Consider the following 16,102-nt stretch of genomic DNA (forward strand, 5'->3'; position numbering starts at 1 on the left):
CTGGCTAGCTTATATGTAGAGATCTCTGGAACCTCTCTTTAAATTCTTTTCGCTTCTTTGAATATTTTCCAACGAGCTTTCATGTCCTTGACTCCTTTCTGCCGATCCTTCCAAAATTGGCTTCATCACATATACTAATCGTCTCGATCAATATTGGTATCAAAACATCTCTCTAATATGACCCAATTCCACCCTAGCTTCACGAACACGTCGATACTTGCATGGCATTTCATGCTTACGATGATGGGCAATTTTTGGCAAACACTTTTTAGTAACCTTGTATGTATGGTTTGCCTGGAAAGAAGCCTTGTAGTTATGGTTGAAATCTTCAACTTTCTTCCTTTCGCTCTTACGGTTATGGCTTTGCTTGACATGATGAACATATTCTTGAGAGCAGTTTTGAGCACCGACCTTAAGCTTCTTGTTGTGGCCAAAAGCTTCAACCTTTTCCCGACGAAAATAAGGTTTGATTTTCTCAGCTTGCTCATGATCATCAGAGAACAAGAAAGAGTAGTCCCTTGAATACTTCAACTTTCTGATCTTCTCGTTTAACTCTTCCTGGGTAAGCCCTAGGCTTTTGATAAAAGAGGCAAGACACGACCTCCTGATCTTCTTGTTACGCACAAGCTTGGTTCTTGGTCGTGTGGGCACATGAAGAACTTTTTTTATCCCATGTTCACCAACAATATTGGGATGCATTATCATGCTGATCTTCATTAGAAATGGCCAAGAAAGAGTACTGATCAAATGAGTGTTGCAGTGATCGAAGGCGTAGGCTAGGGTTGGTGTGATTGTTTATACACGGATACACCGACTCTCTTTGGCTGGGATTTCCTATTTCGACTTGGAGTATCCTAAACCGACTATCTGTAGCCTATCAGATATCGATTGGGTTTCCTAATTAATTCTGATAAGAACAATACACCGACTCTCTTTGGCTGGGACGTTTGTTTGCCAAGGGTAAAATTGAGACGAGTGAAAATCTCGGGCATGCGGGCACTTGCTAAAACGCGTTTTTTAGTTCTAATGCCTTGAGGCTATCTCCCTCTACGGCTATTTTACATACACTGGGCAGTGGGCATTCGCCAGCTAGGGCAAATGAGAGACGAGCGTGCCCTATTCCACTACGGAAAGCAAAAGTCAGCGGGGTCAGCGGGGTCACCGGGCACTCTCTTACTTGACTAACACGCTTTGCCCAGAAAAAGAAACCCTCTTTATATTGCACAGTTCTTGTTCTTGCTCTTGCGTTCTTCCTCCCATTCGATCTTGTTCTTGTTTGAAGCGATGACAGATGTGATGCTTGACTACGCCCAGGAGAAATTTATGGAGGGCAAAGTAAGAGAGGCCTTCGATCTTGCGAGTTCGGCCAAGATTCTTGATCCCTTCTTTGGTAGCGTCGACAGGTACTACGCCGTCTTCCGTGTCCACTACGAGGCCACGAAGAGGAACAAGTTTGGGCAGCCCGATCTCTACGCCCTTCTCGGCTTGAAGGCTGACCCATCTCTCAGCGGCGATGCCATTTCCCACGCCTTCTGCAAGTTGGTGAAGCTGGTGCACCCAGACAGGTTCTGCTCGCCTGCGGCGCCAGGTGCTCTTCGCCTCATCACCAACGCCTGGGAGGTCCTCAACGACGAGACGACTCGAATGGCGTACGATGTTCGCATGGGTCTTCGTCCGCCGCCTCATCACCAACGCCCACTCCATGGGATCACTCCAAGATGCATGTGCGCCTAATGCCGAGGATGATGTGGGTCGGGCCGTTCGTGTCAAAAGGCTCATGACCTATCTAGGGTTGATCAAGATTTCATCGATCTTTTAATTTGTTTTCTTGCATGCATGGAAAAACATTCTAGATTATTAATGTTAGGGCTAGTTCAGACGACTCTATTCTCTTGCTGTACATGTGTAGAAGGATGGATATGATTAGGGTTTCTTGGGAAAAGATTGAGGATTAAGTAAAGTTAGGGCCAGTTTTGATTTTCTTGCTCTGTATTATGGAACATATTGTTCTATTAATTGTTGTGTAGAAGGATAGATATGATTAGGGTTTCGATCAGGTAAAAATATTCAAGATCGATTAAGGTAATTAGGGCTATTGATTCTATTGTAAACTATCGGAATTACATATATAAAGATAGTTTATTTCCTTTTATAATTCTTAATTTGCAATTCTACAATTGACCCCTATTTGTAGTTAATGTTTTGTTTGGGCATATATATATCGAAGACAGTGGCTATACGGGCAATCGATTTATTTCAGTAGTGTAATTAATTACTGTGATGATCAATTAATTAAAGTATTAGTTATTATATATTAATTACTTTCTTAATAAAATTCAGGAATGTTCTTGTGATATATAATTAAGATCGAGCTTCATTCTTGATCAATATTACTGATCTTTCCTAATCTATTCAATTATGATATCATGAACAATCATTTTTTTTGTTGGTCTATAGTAAAGTTAAATTTACCTGATCATGTCATTATATATATAGATGCACTAATATATTAGAATCTTTTTATGCAAAATAAAACTCTATAGATGTGGCAATCAGGTAAACTTAACAAATTCTTAATTAACCTTTTTGTTCCTTAAGGCTAGGATTCCTATACACCTAGAATTCATGAGCATTCCTTTTTTGTTAATTATCATGCTTTCTCAATCAGGGTAGATGAATTATTAGATTGCAGAGGAGGACGAAGACATGTGGTCAACAAGTAAAGGCAGTAGGAAGCAAGGCCTAGGCCCTAGCCCACTTACGTGTTATTAATGACCTGGCTGTTGTCATGAGCTTAGAGCCACGTCATAGAAATATAGAATTTGTTTGGCAAAAATGTGTACATGATAAAACAGAACAAAATAATGGATTATTAGTTTTAAAATTAGAAAAAAGTGATGATATGATATAAAATAAAAATAATTTGTATAAAAAAGTAAAAAAAATTTGTATTGTAGTGAATTTTTTTATTTGAATAGTAATAAAAAATTATTGATGTGATATAAAAAGTAAAAATATTTTGATGTTAATTGGTGGTAGAAAATATAAAAATATGGAAAAAAAAAAAAAAAAAAAGTACGTGAGCAGTAACATCATTACACTGTGTTATGTTCGGTAACTTATCAAACATGCCCATAAAAACAGATGGAATAACCTGAAGAATCACGAAAAATAAATAAAAAGAATAAAAGCTTCACGTACTCCTCCAATTATCCACTTAATTGATAATCTCTCTAAATTTCTAATTTAGATAATAATATCTCTTCTAAATTATTAAAAATTATCAATATTTTCCCAATAACAAAAATATCCTTAGTAAAAAAATAATACTAATTAAAAAAAAAAAACTCAAATTGAAAACAAATTAATAAAGGTATACATAAAAATTAAGAGTGGCCAAATTTAAAAATTAAAAGAAAAATTAACAAAATTTGTTTTTTCTCATTTTTTTTTAAAAGATATTTTTTGCATGATTTGACTCATTTTTTTGCCATGTGATTCATTTCGTATCGCAAATTGTACATTGTTTATTTATTAAAGATGAAAATGGTACATTCGTCCAAATTTCTATAAAAAAACTAACAATTGTTCATGTCAGCGCCATTAAACACCCTTAAAAGGTCGACACCTGTCCCATATGCCACTTGTTGCCACATCAGCGCCATATAACTACCATATTTTTATTTTTATTATTATTATTTTAAAAGCTTTAAAAAATAAAAAATAAAAGAAGAGGTGGCTCAGACACTTTCCTGGGCGGTCTGGGAATGGTTTGGCTACCCCAAAGAAAAAATGGAGCCTGAGGTGGCCGAATCACCCCTAAGGCCAAACCCCCTATTTTTTTTTTTTCTTTTCTTCTTTGCCTCTTGGGGGTGGTTAAACCACCCCCTAAGGACCAAACCCACCAAAACTTTTTTTTTTTTTTTTTTTTCCTCTCACTATCTGGGAGTGGCTAAACCACCCCCAAGAGCCACAAGGTTGTTCGGCCACCCTCAAACTGGCCAAGAGGATGGCCTTTTTTTTCTTTCTTTCTTTTTTTCTTTTTTTAAAAAAATATGGCAATGACATAGCACTAATGTGGTGACTTACGTGTCATCTGAGATAGGTGTTGACTTTTTAAGTGTGTTTAGTAGTGCTAACGTGGACAATCGCCAGTTTTTGAACAGAAATTTGGACGAATGTATCATCTTTGTCTTTAACCAAAAGCAAGGTAACATTTGCGATACGAAATGAACCACATGAAGTAAAAAATAAAGGAATTAAACCATAAGGAAATGCTTGGGTACCCACTAGGATCCCACTCATATCCCACCATTGCACATGGCAGTGACATAGCGCTGATGTGGTGACTTACGTGTTATCTAGGATAGGTGTCGACTTTTTAAGTGTGTTTAGTAGCTCTGACGTGGATAATCGCTAGTTTTTGAATGGAAATTTGGACGAATGTATCATCTCCGTCTTTAACCAAAAGCAATGTAACATTTGCGATATGAAATGAATCACATGAAGTAAAAAATAAAAGAGTTAAACCATAGGGAAATGCTTGGGTACCCACTAGGATTCTATTCCTATCCCACCATAACATATATAGACCAATGATGTGAGAGATAATAAAAAGAGTATTGTGAGACTCATATTTTTTTAATAATATCATTGGTCCACGTATGCAATTGTAGGATAGGAGTGGGATATGGTGGGTAGGCAAAAATGTGTTTAACAAAAAGAAAAAGAAAAAAGAAAAAAAATGGATCTGTCACCACTTTCCCCACCATCCAAACCCCCCGCCGCAATAGGCCTCCTCTTCCTGAATCTCCCTCTGGAGCCGTAAAACCCAAAAAACCCTAACCGTGAATGACCATGGCGGACCAAGAGCTCGATCCCTCCGCCCCTCCATGTCTCTACCTGCTCTCAGCTTTTCTTGCCATGGAACCCACCGACTCCTTGGTCACCTTGGCCAGGTACTCGTCGGCTCACTTTGACATACTCGTATACGGTGCATGTTAGCACACAACGCGATAATATTCCCCTTCCTTGTCCTCAAGTCAATTGAGATAACCGCTTAGTCCCCAACTGCACGCACCGGCACATTTTAGCAAATTGTGGCACACGTAGCTTAAGTGCATTGGATACATGTTCATGTTCTTTGTTTTAATGGCTTGGTGTTGTGTGAATGTGTTGGTTTGTTGAATTGTAGGGTATGCGGTGGAGGGTCGGTTACCGAGGGAGTGCAGAGGTTCATTTGGGACCATTGCGTAAGCAAAGGTGTAAGAATTCTCTATTCTCTATTTCGTGCGTTTAAATAAGAAAGTGTAGTCTGTTTATGGGTTGTGGGATTTTCTGGCTTAGTTGTTAGTATGGGAATGATACTTTAGGTGTTAAGCTTTGTTTGGTTGGTGAGAAAATGAGGGAAAAGAAAAGGAAATAATTAGGCACAAGATTTTTTTTTTCCTTTCTCTTTTGAATTTGTACTTAAGTTTCAGGGCACTGAAGTTTCCTGAAGTCCCCATATTGGTTTCTTGTTGATTTTTCTTAATTGATGTTTAGGTCTGACTAGCTAACAGGGAAGATAGTTTTTGAAGCTCGAAGAAAATGGTTTCCCCCCCCTTTCCCTACCTTTTTCTAACCCTTATTTCAAAGATTAAGATATGTTTAATGTCATTTTGGTTTCTGTATATCGCGAAGTCAAAGGAATTAAGTAGTTGTGTTAGGCTTGGTAGACTGGACGTGTAATTTTTGTACTCTTCAATAACAGATCAATATTTATTCAGACTATTAATCTTCTACTTGTCCTACATTTCCTCAGCAACCAAACAAATCCCTTGTTTTGATTGTTCCTCTGCTATAAAGCTTTGTTCAGTTGAATGTTCAATGCAGGGTGGAAAATTTCATGTACCTTACTTGAAGAGTTTTCTAAAGAAGCTTATAACTGAAGTTGAGCTGAACCATGGTGTCGTTTTGGATGAATTATATGAACAGTATGCTTATTACATGATATCATTGAAGGTATAGTTTGTGAATACAGGGGTTGCTTAATTAAATTGCCCGTTGAATAGTTTCTGTTTTTTTTTTTTTAGATCTGTTGCTTGAACTTGACTGACAAATTTGTTTATCTGATAGGATGATAATTTGGTGAAAGGAAATGCGAGGGTCTGCAAATGCATTTCGTATCTTTTTCCTGATGGTAATTATTTTTTATCATTTGATAGTTGTTGCTTTTTATTTGCTTCAACTTATCTTTAGTTGATTTTTGGTGCTTCTAGGTTGTTTTGAACTTGATAGTTGTTGCTTTTTATTTGCTTCAACTTATCTTTAGTTGATTTTTGGTGCTTCTAGGTTGTTTTGAACTCCCAAGTTGTCCTAACTCAAAGAGATTGGTGGTCCCACTACAATGTTCACTCAACATGCTTGAAGGAGATACTGGGTAATCTTTGTTATTGATGTCTCTATCTTGAAGGTGATATCTGCAAAACTAAGTTGTTGAAGAATTATTCAGTATGACCCCTTGAATTTAAACAAATATCGAACTGCAAAATTTATGAAAAGCATATTCAATCATAGTGAATTTGGACTTGCTCTGTCATTTTGTGAGACCATTTCCTGCGTTTACCCTATTGCATCTGTTGGAGCTATGAAGAGATTTTCTGGCAAATCATTTAGACATTACTTATGCTCTGAATTCTTGTTATTGTTTATTATTGGTAAGAAGGATTATTGGATGTTGAGGAAAAAAAAAAAAAAACCAGGTAGCTAATTGCAAGCCTGCCTACTTTTTTTTTTTTTTTTTTGTTTTTTCCCCTCTTTTGTCTTTCTTTCTTTCTTTTCAAAATTAAGTCACAGCAAAAAATCTTGCCTCTGTATTTATTCATATGAATACTTATTACTTTTAATGAACATGGATTTAGTTTCTGCTATAGTAGTCAATTGGGTTTTAATTTGAAATTGGCTGGTCGACAAATCAATCCTTCTCATACTTTGGGAATAATCGCTTATGGTGCTGGTACGATGTAAATTTGTGTATGGAGGTGCTATAAAGGGGAATTGTGGTAAAGAAGAATGTGCTATTTGACAGAATTTGTAATATCATATTTTAACGATTCCGTGAAAGAATTGAGATGTGGGCTTGACAGGTTAATCTTTTGAAGAAGGTTTCAATTATCCTGCCACTAGTGGTTTGTCTATGGCCTATATATTACTTGCTTATGCTAATTAGGTCAGTTCAGCTTCAGTAAACCAGGTCCTAAATATCAACTTTCCCTTTGCGCTAGCCTTCTTTTTGGGGGTTGACTCGGCTGTTAAGGTAGACTTGGCTATTGAGGGGTCTTTTCCGGTAGGGGACTCCTTCGGCTCCACTTCTTCGGGGCGGCTGCTTTGGGTGAAAGGCTCCGCTTTTCATCGGAGAGTGGGGCTCCTATCTACCCATTGGAGTCCAAATCGGTGCTGAGATACTACTGTAGATCGAAGGTAGGAAGAGGAGACCAGTTGGACGCTTCTTTGATTGACGAGGCCTTGACGACGATTCGTGCTCCGATGCCGCTGCCTTTTGGTGCCCAGCCCTTGTCGGAGCCTGGTGGGGGAACGGTCAGTAAGACTCCCTTGACTAGCCTTCTTTGGCATGGCTTCCTTCTCCCGAGTGGAGTAGGTGGGTCTCCTCTCTCTTCGGCTCAGTTTGTGGGTGTGAAGATGAGGGATGTTGGTGCCCCTCCTCTGTTGTCGTCTTCCATAGAGGTAGGTGTATCTTCGAGAGGAGATGTTTTTGAAGATTTCAGGGTGAATGGTTTGCCCAATCTCACAAGTGGCTAGTAGGTTTTGGTCCATCTGGGGAGGTGGTTGTGTGGGAGCAGGGTGATAAGATCTGGGATGGGGAGGATGGAGAGTTCCCTTACCCTTTGGGTGTTCTTCCTCCCAACTTGGCTTTGGACTGCGAGATGGATCATGTTGAGGATGAGGATCCGTCCTTGGCGATTATGGATGCCTTTGAAGAAGACTTTCTTCGGGAAGTTAAGGTTGCGCGGCTGAAGACCAAAGGTAGGAAAGAGATTTTGTGGTAAGCTCCATTAATTATGGTGATGCAAGCGTGTCCTCTCGGCATAGGAAATGCAAGGCTCACGTGGTGTAGAAGGGTGTGCTTTGGGTTTTTGAGGGTTTGTTGGGTTTCTTTCTTTTTGTGGCTGCTTTGTTTTTCGCTTTCTAGTTAGGTGCTCTCTCTTGTATACTTCCGGTGTACTTAGAGGCGCCTTACGCTTTTAATAAGACCAGTTTATTACTTATAAAAAAAAAAAGTTGGAGAGGCATTTTTCGATGTTTTTATGGTGTCTTGCTACTTGAAAATAATATTTTGTAGCATTTGGCAATGTGATTAGTTTTGCTGTCATACATATTGAACCTAGCTTCAGTTGCATTGCTATTTTTCAGTTTTTTTGGGCTAGAGAATAAAAGTTTTCTCAATTAGTTGCATTAACATTTTAGACTAATTTAAATTAGTAATGGCTTGGACTATGCAGATGTTCAGTTTGGCCTTCCAGTCTTTTTTTGTCAGAATTCATACTTTCTTTTCCAGAATTATTCTCTAATAAATCATGTTTTGAGGTAAGCTCCATGTTCAAGATTTTGTTTAATCTATTTTAAACTACAAATTATGCTCTCTTAACTTGTCAAAAAAAAAAGAAGCTCTTCATTAATTCAATCATGAATGATATAACAATGAGGTCTTGCTTGGGTTGCATCTACTACTAAATCTCTGAGACAAAATTTAAATCATGATTTAGGCTTTATATCGTAATTTAATTGACTTTCCCCTCTTATCTGTATTATAAACTTGAACTGCATATTTCTAGTCTTTTTTTTTTTTCTTCACTTGGATACTGCTAAATTTTGCTTTACATTTTTCTGGACCATATATATTGCATATTTTGGCTTACCAAAGATTTGAAACCAGGTTGGTTCAGGTGTTGGGTTGGTTGGCATTTGTCTTGCTCATGTGAATGCGTCAAAGGTATGTTTTCAAAATTCAGACCCCATGAATATATGTTGGAAGACTATCTCCTTTTATGACTGTTTGCCCACTTTGTTAAAAGTCTGCTGAAAATTTCTTTATGTTATAACTTCCTCAAAAATTAACTTCTTACTTTGCAAACCTTGAGTTGTTATCTTACTGAAAAGGTAAACATAGTTTTCTCTTTCCCCAAGTGGTGCGTGTAATTTTAATTGCTTTTTATTATTATTATTTTCTCATCTATCAAATCACTTATTTAATGTAGACACGTTATCTAAACATTCTACTTGGTTGATCACCTTCAAACATTTTGTATTTGATATAGGTGACGTTAACTGATGGTGACCTGTCGACCTTAATGAACCTGAAAGTTAATTTGGAGTCCAACAATTTGAGCATTGAAACTGATGGGCCAGAAAGAACTACTGGAGATCCAAATATGGTGAGTCCTGGTCATGACGAAAGGAATGGCTTATTATATTGATCATATTGGTCACATACTAAAGGATTATATAGCAGTTGAAGCTGAAACAAATTGTAAATATCAGGTAAAATGCATTCATCTGCCATGGGAATCTGCATCAGAAAAGGAGCTCCAAGACTTGAGGCCTGATGTTGTGTGAGTATTCAACTCAATTATCTGAGTGTCCTGTGACTATGCAGACAATCTTCCAATTTCCAAGGTTTTGCCATGTCAAATAGAAGGCAATTGAATTTGATTGTTTTAAGTCAACTGTCTAGATAATATGGAACTTTCCGGTTCTTTTTATCAACTATCTAGATAATGAAATTAATGCTATTCCTATTCCCTTCTTGTTCTCCAGTTTAGGTGCAGACATAATATATGATCCAGTATGTCTCCCGCATCTTGTTCGAGTACTTTCCATTCTTTTGAACCAGAATAAATCAATGGATGGTAAAGTCAATGGTATTAATCAAGGGAATGCTGATGACAACTGTGATGGATTTGATGGTAAAGTCAATGGTATTAATCAAGGGAATGCTGATGACAACTGTGATGGATTTGATGGTAAAGTGAATGGTATTAATCAAGGGATTGCTGATGACAACTGTGATGGATTTGATAGTAAAGTCAACGGTGGTAATCAAGGGAATCCTAGTGCTGATTGTGATGGCACTTCAAACTCTGGCTCAAGGGAAGGCCCTATGGCTTATATTGCTTTTGTTATTCGTAATATTAATACGTTTAATCAGTTTCTTTCTCTTGTAGGCCAAGCTGACATTACCATCACAGACCTAACTGAAACACATAAGCCAATCAATTTGCTTCCTTACATGCAGTCGTATGATAGATCCCAAGTACGACTACTTGTTCTCTCATGTAAATAACTTCATTTAATTTTTTAATTCTTTCACATGTGGGGCTTTTTGGCTTGTTCCCACTCACGTGAAAGAAATTTTTTGTTGCATTTCTCGTCTGTTGCTTTGTTACATCATGGGATACCAATATCTTATTACTTACCGGAGATCTTGAATTGTTGTTTTCTGCTCCTTTCTCTCATACACGTGCTCCATCACTATAAGACAACATCCCTTGATCTTTGTGTCAAGGATCCGGATTTTCTGTAATTGCCCGTCCCGAACAAGTCTTTCGACTGAAATTACAAGAGGTTTTTGAGGAGGCTTACTCCCTTGAGCAAGTTTTGGGTTGTCTAAGCATCTGTTTTAATAGATGTGTTTCATCAAACTTCTCGCAAATACAATTAAAAAAAAAAAAACTATAATTTGAGCGGATAATTGCAGCCAATGCAGATGTACGAAGTATTAAAGGTCCATATACACTGATTAAAGGCAGATATTAGACAAGACTAGTGTGATTACCAGCTTGGCAATACCCATCACTCCATCAGGGTGGTGGGGAGGGTGCGATGCGAGTTACCCAATCCGATCCAAGACTTTTCTTTCGGCAAAGTGGCAAAACAGTTGGTTGAAAACGAAATTGGATTGGACGTTTGATATGACCAAAGCAGAAATTGGGATAGAAATATTAAGCTAATATTTATTTCTTTTAATTGAAAAAGTTGGTCAGTTCTGTAAATAAAGTAGAAAACACTATGCCGGGCACTCCAAAGTCCAAAGTAGCAAAAAGACACATAATGACCAAGGTGAAAAAATGATCGTGAAAAATTACTCTATGGTCCTTAAGATTAATAGTCACATTAAACTTGTCCCGTGTGATATTATTTATAAATATCTTAAAAGATTCGTGAAATAAATTACTTTTTGTCCAAAATGATTATCTAGTCAGCCATTTTGATGGAAAATGCTAAAGGCATATTTGATGTATATTACAATCAACCATTGATTGACGCATGATATAATTGATGATTTAATATGTTATAAAATTATAATTTTATTTAAAAATTTAAAAATTAAAAATAAAGAAAAAGAGGCCACCCTTCGGCCTTACCTAACAAGGTAAAGGGGGATATGTTTTCATAGGAGTGACGACCTCCCTTAAAGAAGAGTAGTTGATCACTCTCACAGTATCCCTATTTGAGAGTGATTGCTCTTCTTTATTTTTATTTTTTTAAAAACAATTATTTTTTATATTTTGAGAATAAAATTATTATTTTACTAAGGATTGAATCATCATCGTTGTTACATCTTAATCAACGATTGATTGTGATGTAGATCTATATTTACATCTAACTGTTTTTATTAAATGGTTGGCCGTACTTTTTGGGACACAGCTAATCTCCTATCCATCTCATTTTTAAATTCATCATTGATTTGTGGACCCAATGTAAGTCTCAAAAATCTAATGACGAATTTAAAACTTTATTTCTTTGAAGACGAGTAAGGAATTGACACGTAGGACATGTCTCAAAGTCAGAAAGACTAGAATCTGTTTAATACAATTGTAAAATATTAGAAATAAAGTAGTAATTTGTCCATCTAAGGATCAACGGAGACAATTGTTTTTAAGAAGGTAAAAAGATTAGACAAACTTTCTGAATTATTTCTCAATTGTTTTTGAGAACGCAGGAAGCAGTCAAGTAGACAATCATTTTATTTTCTTTTTATATATATTTTATCTTTTTTAATGGTGTCAGGCCAATACTATATTCTTGAATGCTTGAATGTCATCATTGTATTGGCCAACTTGACGAAGCTTAGCCGTTATGACCGGAGAGGGCATCAGGATTCATGCTGGCAATGGCATGCCCTTTGGCTTTGACACGGAGAATGTCTTAAGTTGCATCCCCCACAATCAATCTGCATTGCGTGTCCTTTCAAAAAACCACGGCACACAGTGAAGGAACCATATCTTTCGCTCTTTCAAACAGCATTTCATCATCAGCAAATGGCAGAGGAAAAGGAGGAGATGGAGGCGGAGGTGATTCACTCGTGGTCTGCTCCAAGATCCCTCAGTACCAGTCTCATGTATTCTTTTGCGCAGGTTGCCTTTCTAGCACTTTTTTTTTTTTTTTTTGGTGGCGAACTGTCTGTTTGGCTGCTTGAAAAAGAATAAGCCAATAGGGAAAGGAAGTCACTGAATTTTGTGTATTGTTTGCTATGTGTTGGTTGGGAGGTGGTTTTTCTTTGTTGTTGTTGTTGTTGTTTTTTTTTTTTAAATTGTTTTTGTGAGGGCCTTCTCTCACCTGTCCAACTGAGTGTAGGTGAATTTTCTGGACTGCAACATTTTCCTTGCAGTGGGATGATAAGTGATTAATGTTCTGCATTTCCAAAGATTATTATTATTATTATTTTTATTTTTTGTTGTTGCTAATTTTTGAAGAATTGGGTTAATATATTAAGTTACTGCTAACATTTTTGTTTTTGTTTATATGTCGGGGTTATCAGCCTTGTGCACTAGACAATTGGGTTTGACATTGTTTTGCAACTTGATTATGATTTACTGGTGTAACATAATGAAGGCTACTTTGGATTCCTTACAAACAATTGATACTTTGGTGGGTTTTTAGTACAAATTTGTCTTTTGACATCTGGATTTAGTATTGTTGAAAAAATTCCTGATTAGAGAAATTCAAACTTCTGTTTTCCTTTTTATGAATAATTGTGTGATAGGCTTATAAAAAAAAAATAAAAAAAAATTAATAACTGTGTGATAGGATTATTGCAAGTTGACTGGGAAGAAATTGATGTTTCAAGAATTTAAGGTTACTAGTATATATTTATGAGATTTTTTTGATTGTCTATATTGAATTGATTTAGAATATATATTGTTTTTTAAAAAATCTATGTTGTGCTTTTGATGTTGCACTCTTTCTTCTTCGTTTCTGATTATGCGTCTTGCTGTATTATATTAGATATGATCTGGACTGGTAAGTAATGGTAGTTACTATGAGATTGCCTCGTGAGCATGTTTTATTGGGTCCTCACATATAGCCAACATTCGTATTTTTTTTTTGATAAATTATTTCCTTCTTACTGAAGAATTAGGACACACTTTCTTCTTTACTCATGTACTTGTTTATCAATTTTTTTGTTATGTTTTTTTGTTTTTTTGCTTTATTTAAGCGGAACGATATGGAAGTGCTTGATGAACCCCTCTATGCAAATTTCGTACGGGTTACAGGCCTTGATAGGCCCTACAGGGAGGAGCTACTCTCCAAAATGGTATGTTGATGGAGCACTTACGTATTGTATTGAGACTCGGAGATTTTTGTGCATTGAACAATGCATCCTTTTGCACTTGTTAGATTTGGCTACATTGAAGAAAAGAGTTTGACTACCATGAGTGATATAAAAACTAGGATCTACATGGAACTGAAAGAAAAAGAAAATGACATTTAAGATTGCTGTAGGTCAGCAAATTACCCTACATCAGCTTACTTTTCTGTATATGTCGTATGACCAACAACAACACTGGTCAAACAAAGTCTTAATTTTTATAAGGAGAGTGAGTGCATCAAAATGTGTGTTTTTTTTTTTTCCTTTCTTAGTGTCATACTAATTGGAATTCTCAACATTAAATTTTGATAAGTAATTCTTAACAGTAAATTCATTTAGTTGAAAAGTCAAATACAGGACAAGTTGAGGTCTACAGAGAAGTTTTTCCTGATCTTTCTTTCATTATAACTTTAGGTTGGAGAATGTGTATTTGCTTTTATTGGATTATCATGATCTATGGCAGATCTTCCTTTATTTCCTTTAACTGTTGATTGTGTCCTATTATTTTTATCTGATCTGATAACCGACATGTTGCATCTTAATATCTTAGATTTAGATTTTCTTCAATTTTCTCTATGTTTTTAATGATTGCCATTTATTTTCAAAATACATCATGTTCTCTCTTCTCTTGCATGAAATGATATTCAAGTTATTTGATTGGAGTAGGAATCAGAAGGAAATAAAGTTGTCAAAGAGGTCATCTTTGCCCCAGGAAGAAAGAAGTATCGATTTTGTAAGGTAACAACAAGCTTTTCCATGATTAATTTAGAATGCATAAGTAATCAAAAAATTTCATATATTGACTAGATTTGGTATGATATGACTTCCTTTTTTGTTTTAACATTACTATTTTGTTGTGCTACTAATTTTCCATGAACATGCCTTTTTGTTAATACAAAGAATCATAATTTTCTAGAGATAATCAATTCTTTGATCAATTCAAAGATTTTTTAGTGTGATTTGACTTCTTCTTTAAGAATGGGCAAAAGCTATCCAGAAAAAGAATAAGAAAAGATCTCATAGTTTGCAAACTAACTATACAAATATATTATGTAGTTGACAGACCAACTATTACAAGATAATATATGCAAGATCAACATTTTTTTTAGCCATATTGATGTAGAACAGCAGGCATAGGATGTTTATGGGATTATTTGATACCAGACCTTAGGGAAAATATTGCGGTTTGAAGCTTCAAAGTTTCAGGGTTTTGGAAACTACTGGCAGATACATTTTTGGGGTTCAGGGGTAGCAACGGTTAGGGTTATAATGTGGGAAAAAGCTGGGAAACAAAGTTAGAGAATTTAGGGTTTACAATAGGGTAAGAAAATGAATGAATTTTGGGGTTGAAATATGCCGAGGAAAGGCTAAAATCAGGGGCTGATCTGGATGCAGTGAAACGTACCCAAGACTATTTGGTGGGTGAGGGTTTTAAAAGTTGGGTTTTAGGGAAAGAATTGGCATAAAATCTGATCTAGTATTGGTTGGAGATTACTGGAAAATTGCTGGAAAATTGAAAAGAAAATAGGAAGGAGGAGAAGATAGAACTAAGCATCACATTTTGGTTCCTCAACGTCATAAGGATAGGGTTGCATCACATAATCCTCAAAAGTATTCTTGCTGAAAATTCTCATAAATGTTTCTTATAAAACCATAACAACCATGAATGTGGGCTATTTGGACTCCATGGACTTGACGGATTGAGACTATCAAATCAAAACTATAGAGATGTTAATATTACAAATAATGAGGTCCACTATTATGATAAACCCCTAATATGACATAATGGACCCAACTATAGCTCATAGTCAGAAATCCTAAAATTATAAAACTTCCCTGGCTAGATAAAACTAAAAACCAGCTGTTAATTAATACCAAGAAACATACAAATAAAACTCATGCTTTGCTAAACAAGTATATACAAGGGGCCAAGTGGCCTTGGCATCATCCAACATGTGTAATTTAATGCTTGGGCATTATATTAATCTTGGATTGCCTTAAAAGGTTGCATGAGTGTTCTTATTTTGAATTTATAGATAGGTGCTCTCTTTTTTCTTTGAATTAGGGGCTTCATGTATACGTCCTGTGTACTATGGGTTGCGCCCCTTTGCGCTTTTTGAATATGCTTTACTTATAAAAAAAAAGGTTGCTGCCACTGTCCACCTGTAATTCGGACCAGGTGGTGAAAGTCTCAGATGTGAAAAATGCTCATTCAAAGGCATTTAATTTGTTTTTTTTCTATACATCAGATTAATACTTTAATAACGGAAGTCTGTCTGTCACAAAAATTAGTTTAGGAGATGGATCAAGAAGAGTCACCTATTTGGTGGTGTTAAATGGGCTGATGTCTACTAGCACCCATCTTGGTCCCTCTGCCAATGTGTGGTCGCTTTAATACCCAAGTTAACTTGTGTTTCATTGATGCTTGGCTTACATGATAAACATAAGGGC

General features: G+C 36.2%; 2 protein-coding genes across 3 annotated transcripts in view; both read left to right on the plus strand.

Annotated features, from left to right (window-relative positions):
- Nucleotides 1-4,857: 4,857 nt before the first annotated feature.
- Nucleotides 4,858-10,499, plus strand: LOC133852634 (uncharacterized). The gene is made up of 10 exons (XM_062289401.1): nucleotides 4,858-4,958; nucleotides 5,195-5,264; nucleotides 5,875-6,003; nucleotides 6,118-6,181; nucleotides 6,334-6,421; nucleotides 8,502-8,586; nucleotides 8,936-8,992; nucleotides 9,318-9,434; nucleotides 9,541-9,611; nucleotides 9,817-10,499. Exons 1-10 carry the CDS (start codon nucleotides 4,858-4,860, stop codon nucleotides 10,340-10,342), a joined length of 1,308 nt encoding a protein of 435 aa, XP_062145385.1. The 3' UTR covers nucleotides 10,343-10,499.
- A 1,621-nt stretch (nucleotides 10,500-12,120) lies between these two features.
- LOC133883016 (branched-chain-amino-acid aminotransferase-like protein 1) overlaps nucleotides 12,121-16,102 on the plus strand; it is a 34,545-nt gene continuing 30,563 nt past the window's right edge. The window contains exons 1-3 of one of the 2 annotated variants that reach the window (XM_062322193.1): nucleotides 12,121-12,416; nucleotides 13,499-13,597; nucleotides 14,318-14,389. In XM_062322193.1, the coding sequence (XP_062178177.1) occupies nucleotides 12,321-12,416; nucleotides 13,499-13,597; nucleotides 14,318-14,389 (267 nt within the window). In that variant the 5' untranslated portion in view covers nucleotides 12,121-12,320. The remainder of the gene's footprint in view (nucleotides 12,417-13,498; nucleotides 13,598-14,317; nucleotides 14,390-16,102) is intronic. The other variant, XM_062322192.1, reaches the window with a different exon arrangement.

The sequence above is a fragment of the Alnus glutinosa genome, chromosome 12 (genome assembly GCF_958979055.1).
Source record: "Alnus glutinosa chromosome 12, dhAlnGlut1.1, whole genome shotgun sequence".
Taxonomy (NCBI): domain Eukaryota; kingdom Viridiplantae; phylum Streptophyta; class Magnoliopsida; order Fagales; family Betulaceae; genus Alnus; species Alnus glutinosa.

Excerpts from the sequence above, each read along its gene's own strand:
- LOC133852634 (XM_062289401.1), top strand. The coding sequence starts at position 4,858 with ATGGCGGACCAAGAGCTCGATCCCTCCGCCCCTCCATGTCTCTACCTG. Across the intron at positions 6,004-6,117 it reads ATTACATGATATCATTGAAG|GATGATAATTTGGTGAAAGG; the intron begins GTATAGTTTGTG and ends TTTATCTGATAG. Across the intron at positions 9,435-9,540 it reads CTACTGGAGATCCAAATATG|GTAAAATGCATTCATCTGCC; the intron begins GTGAGTCCTGGT and ends TGTAAATATCAG.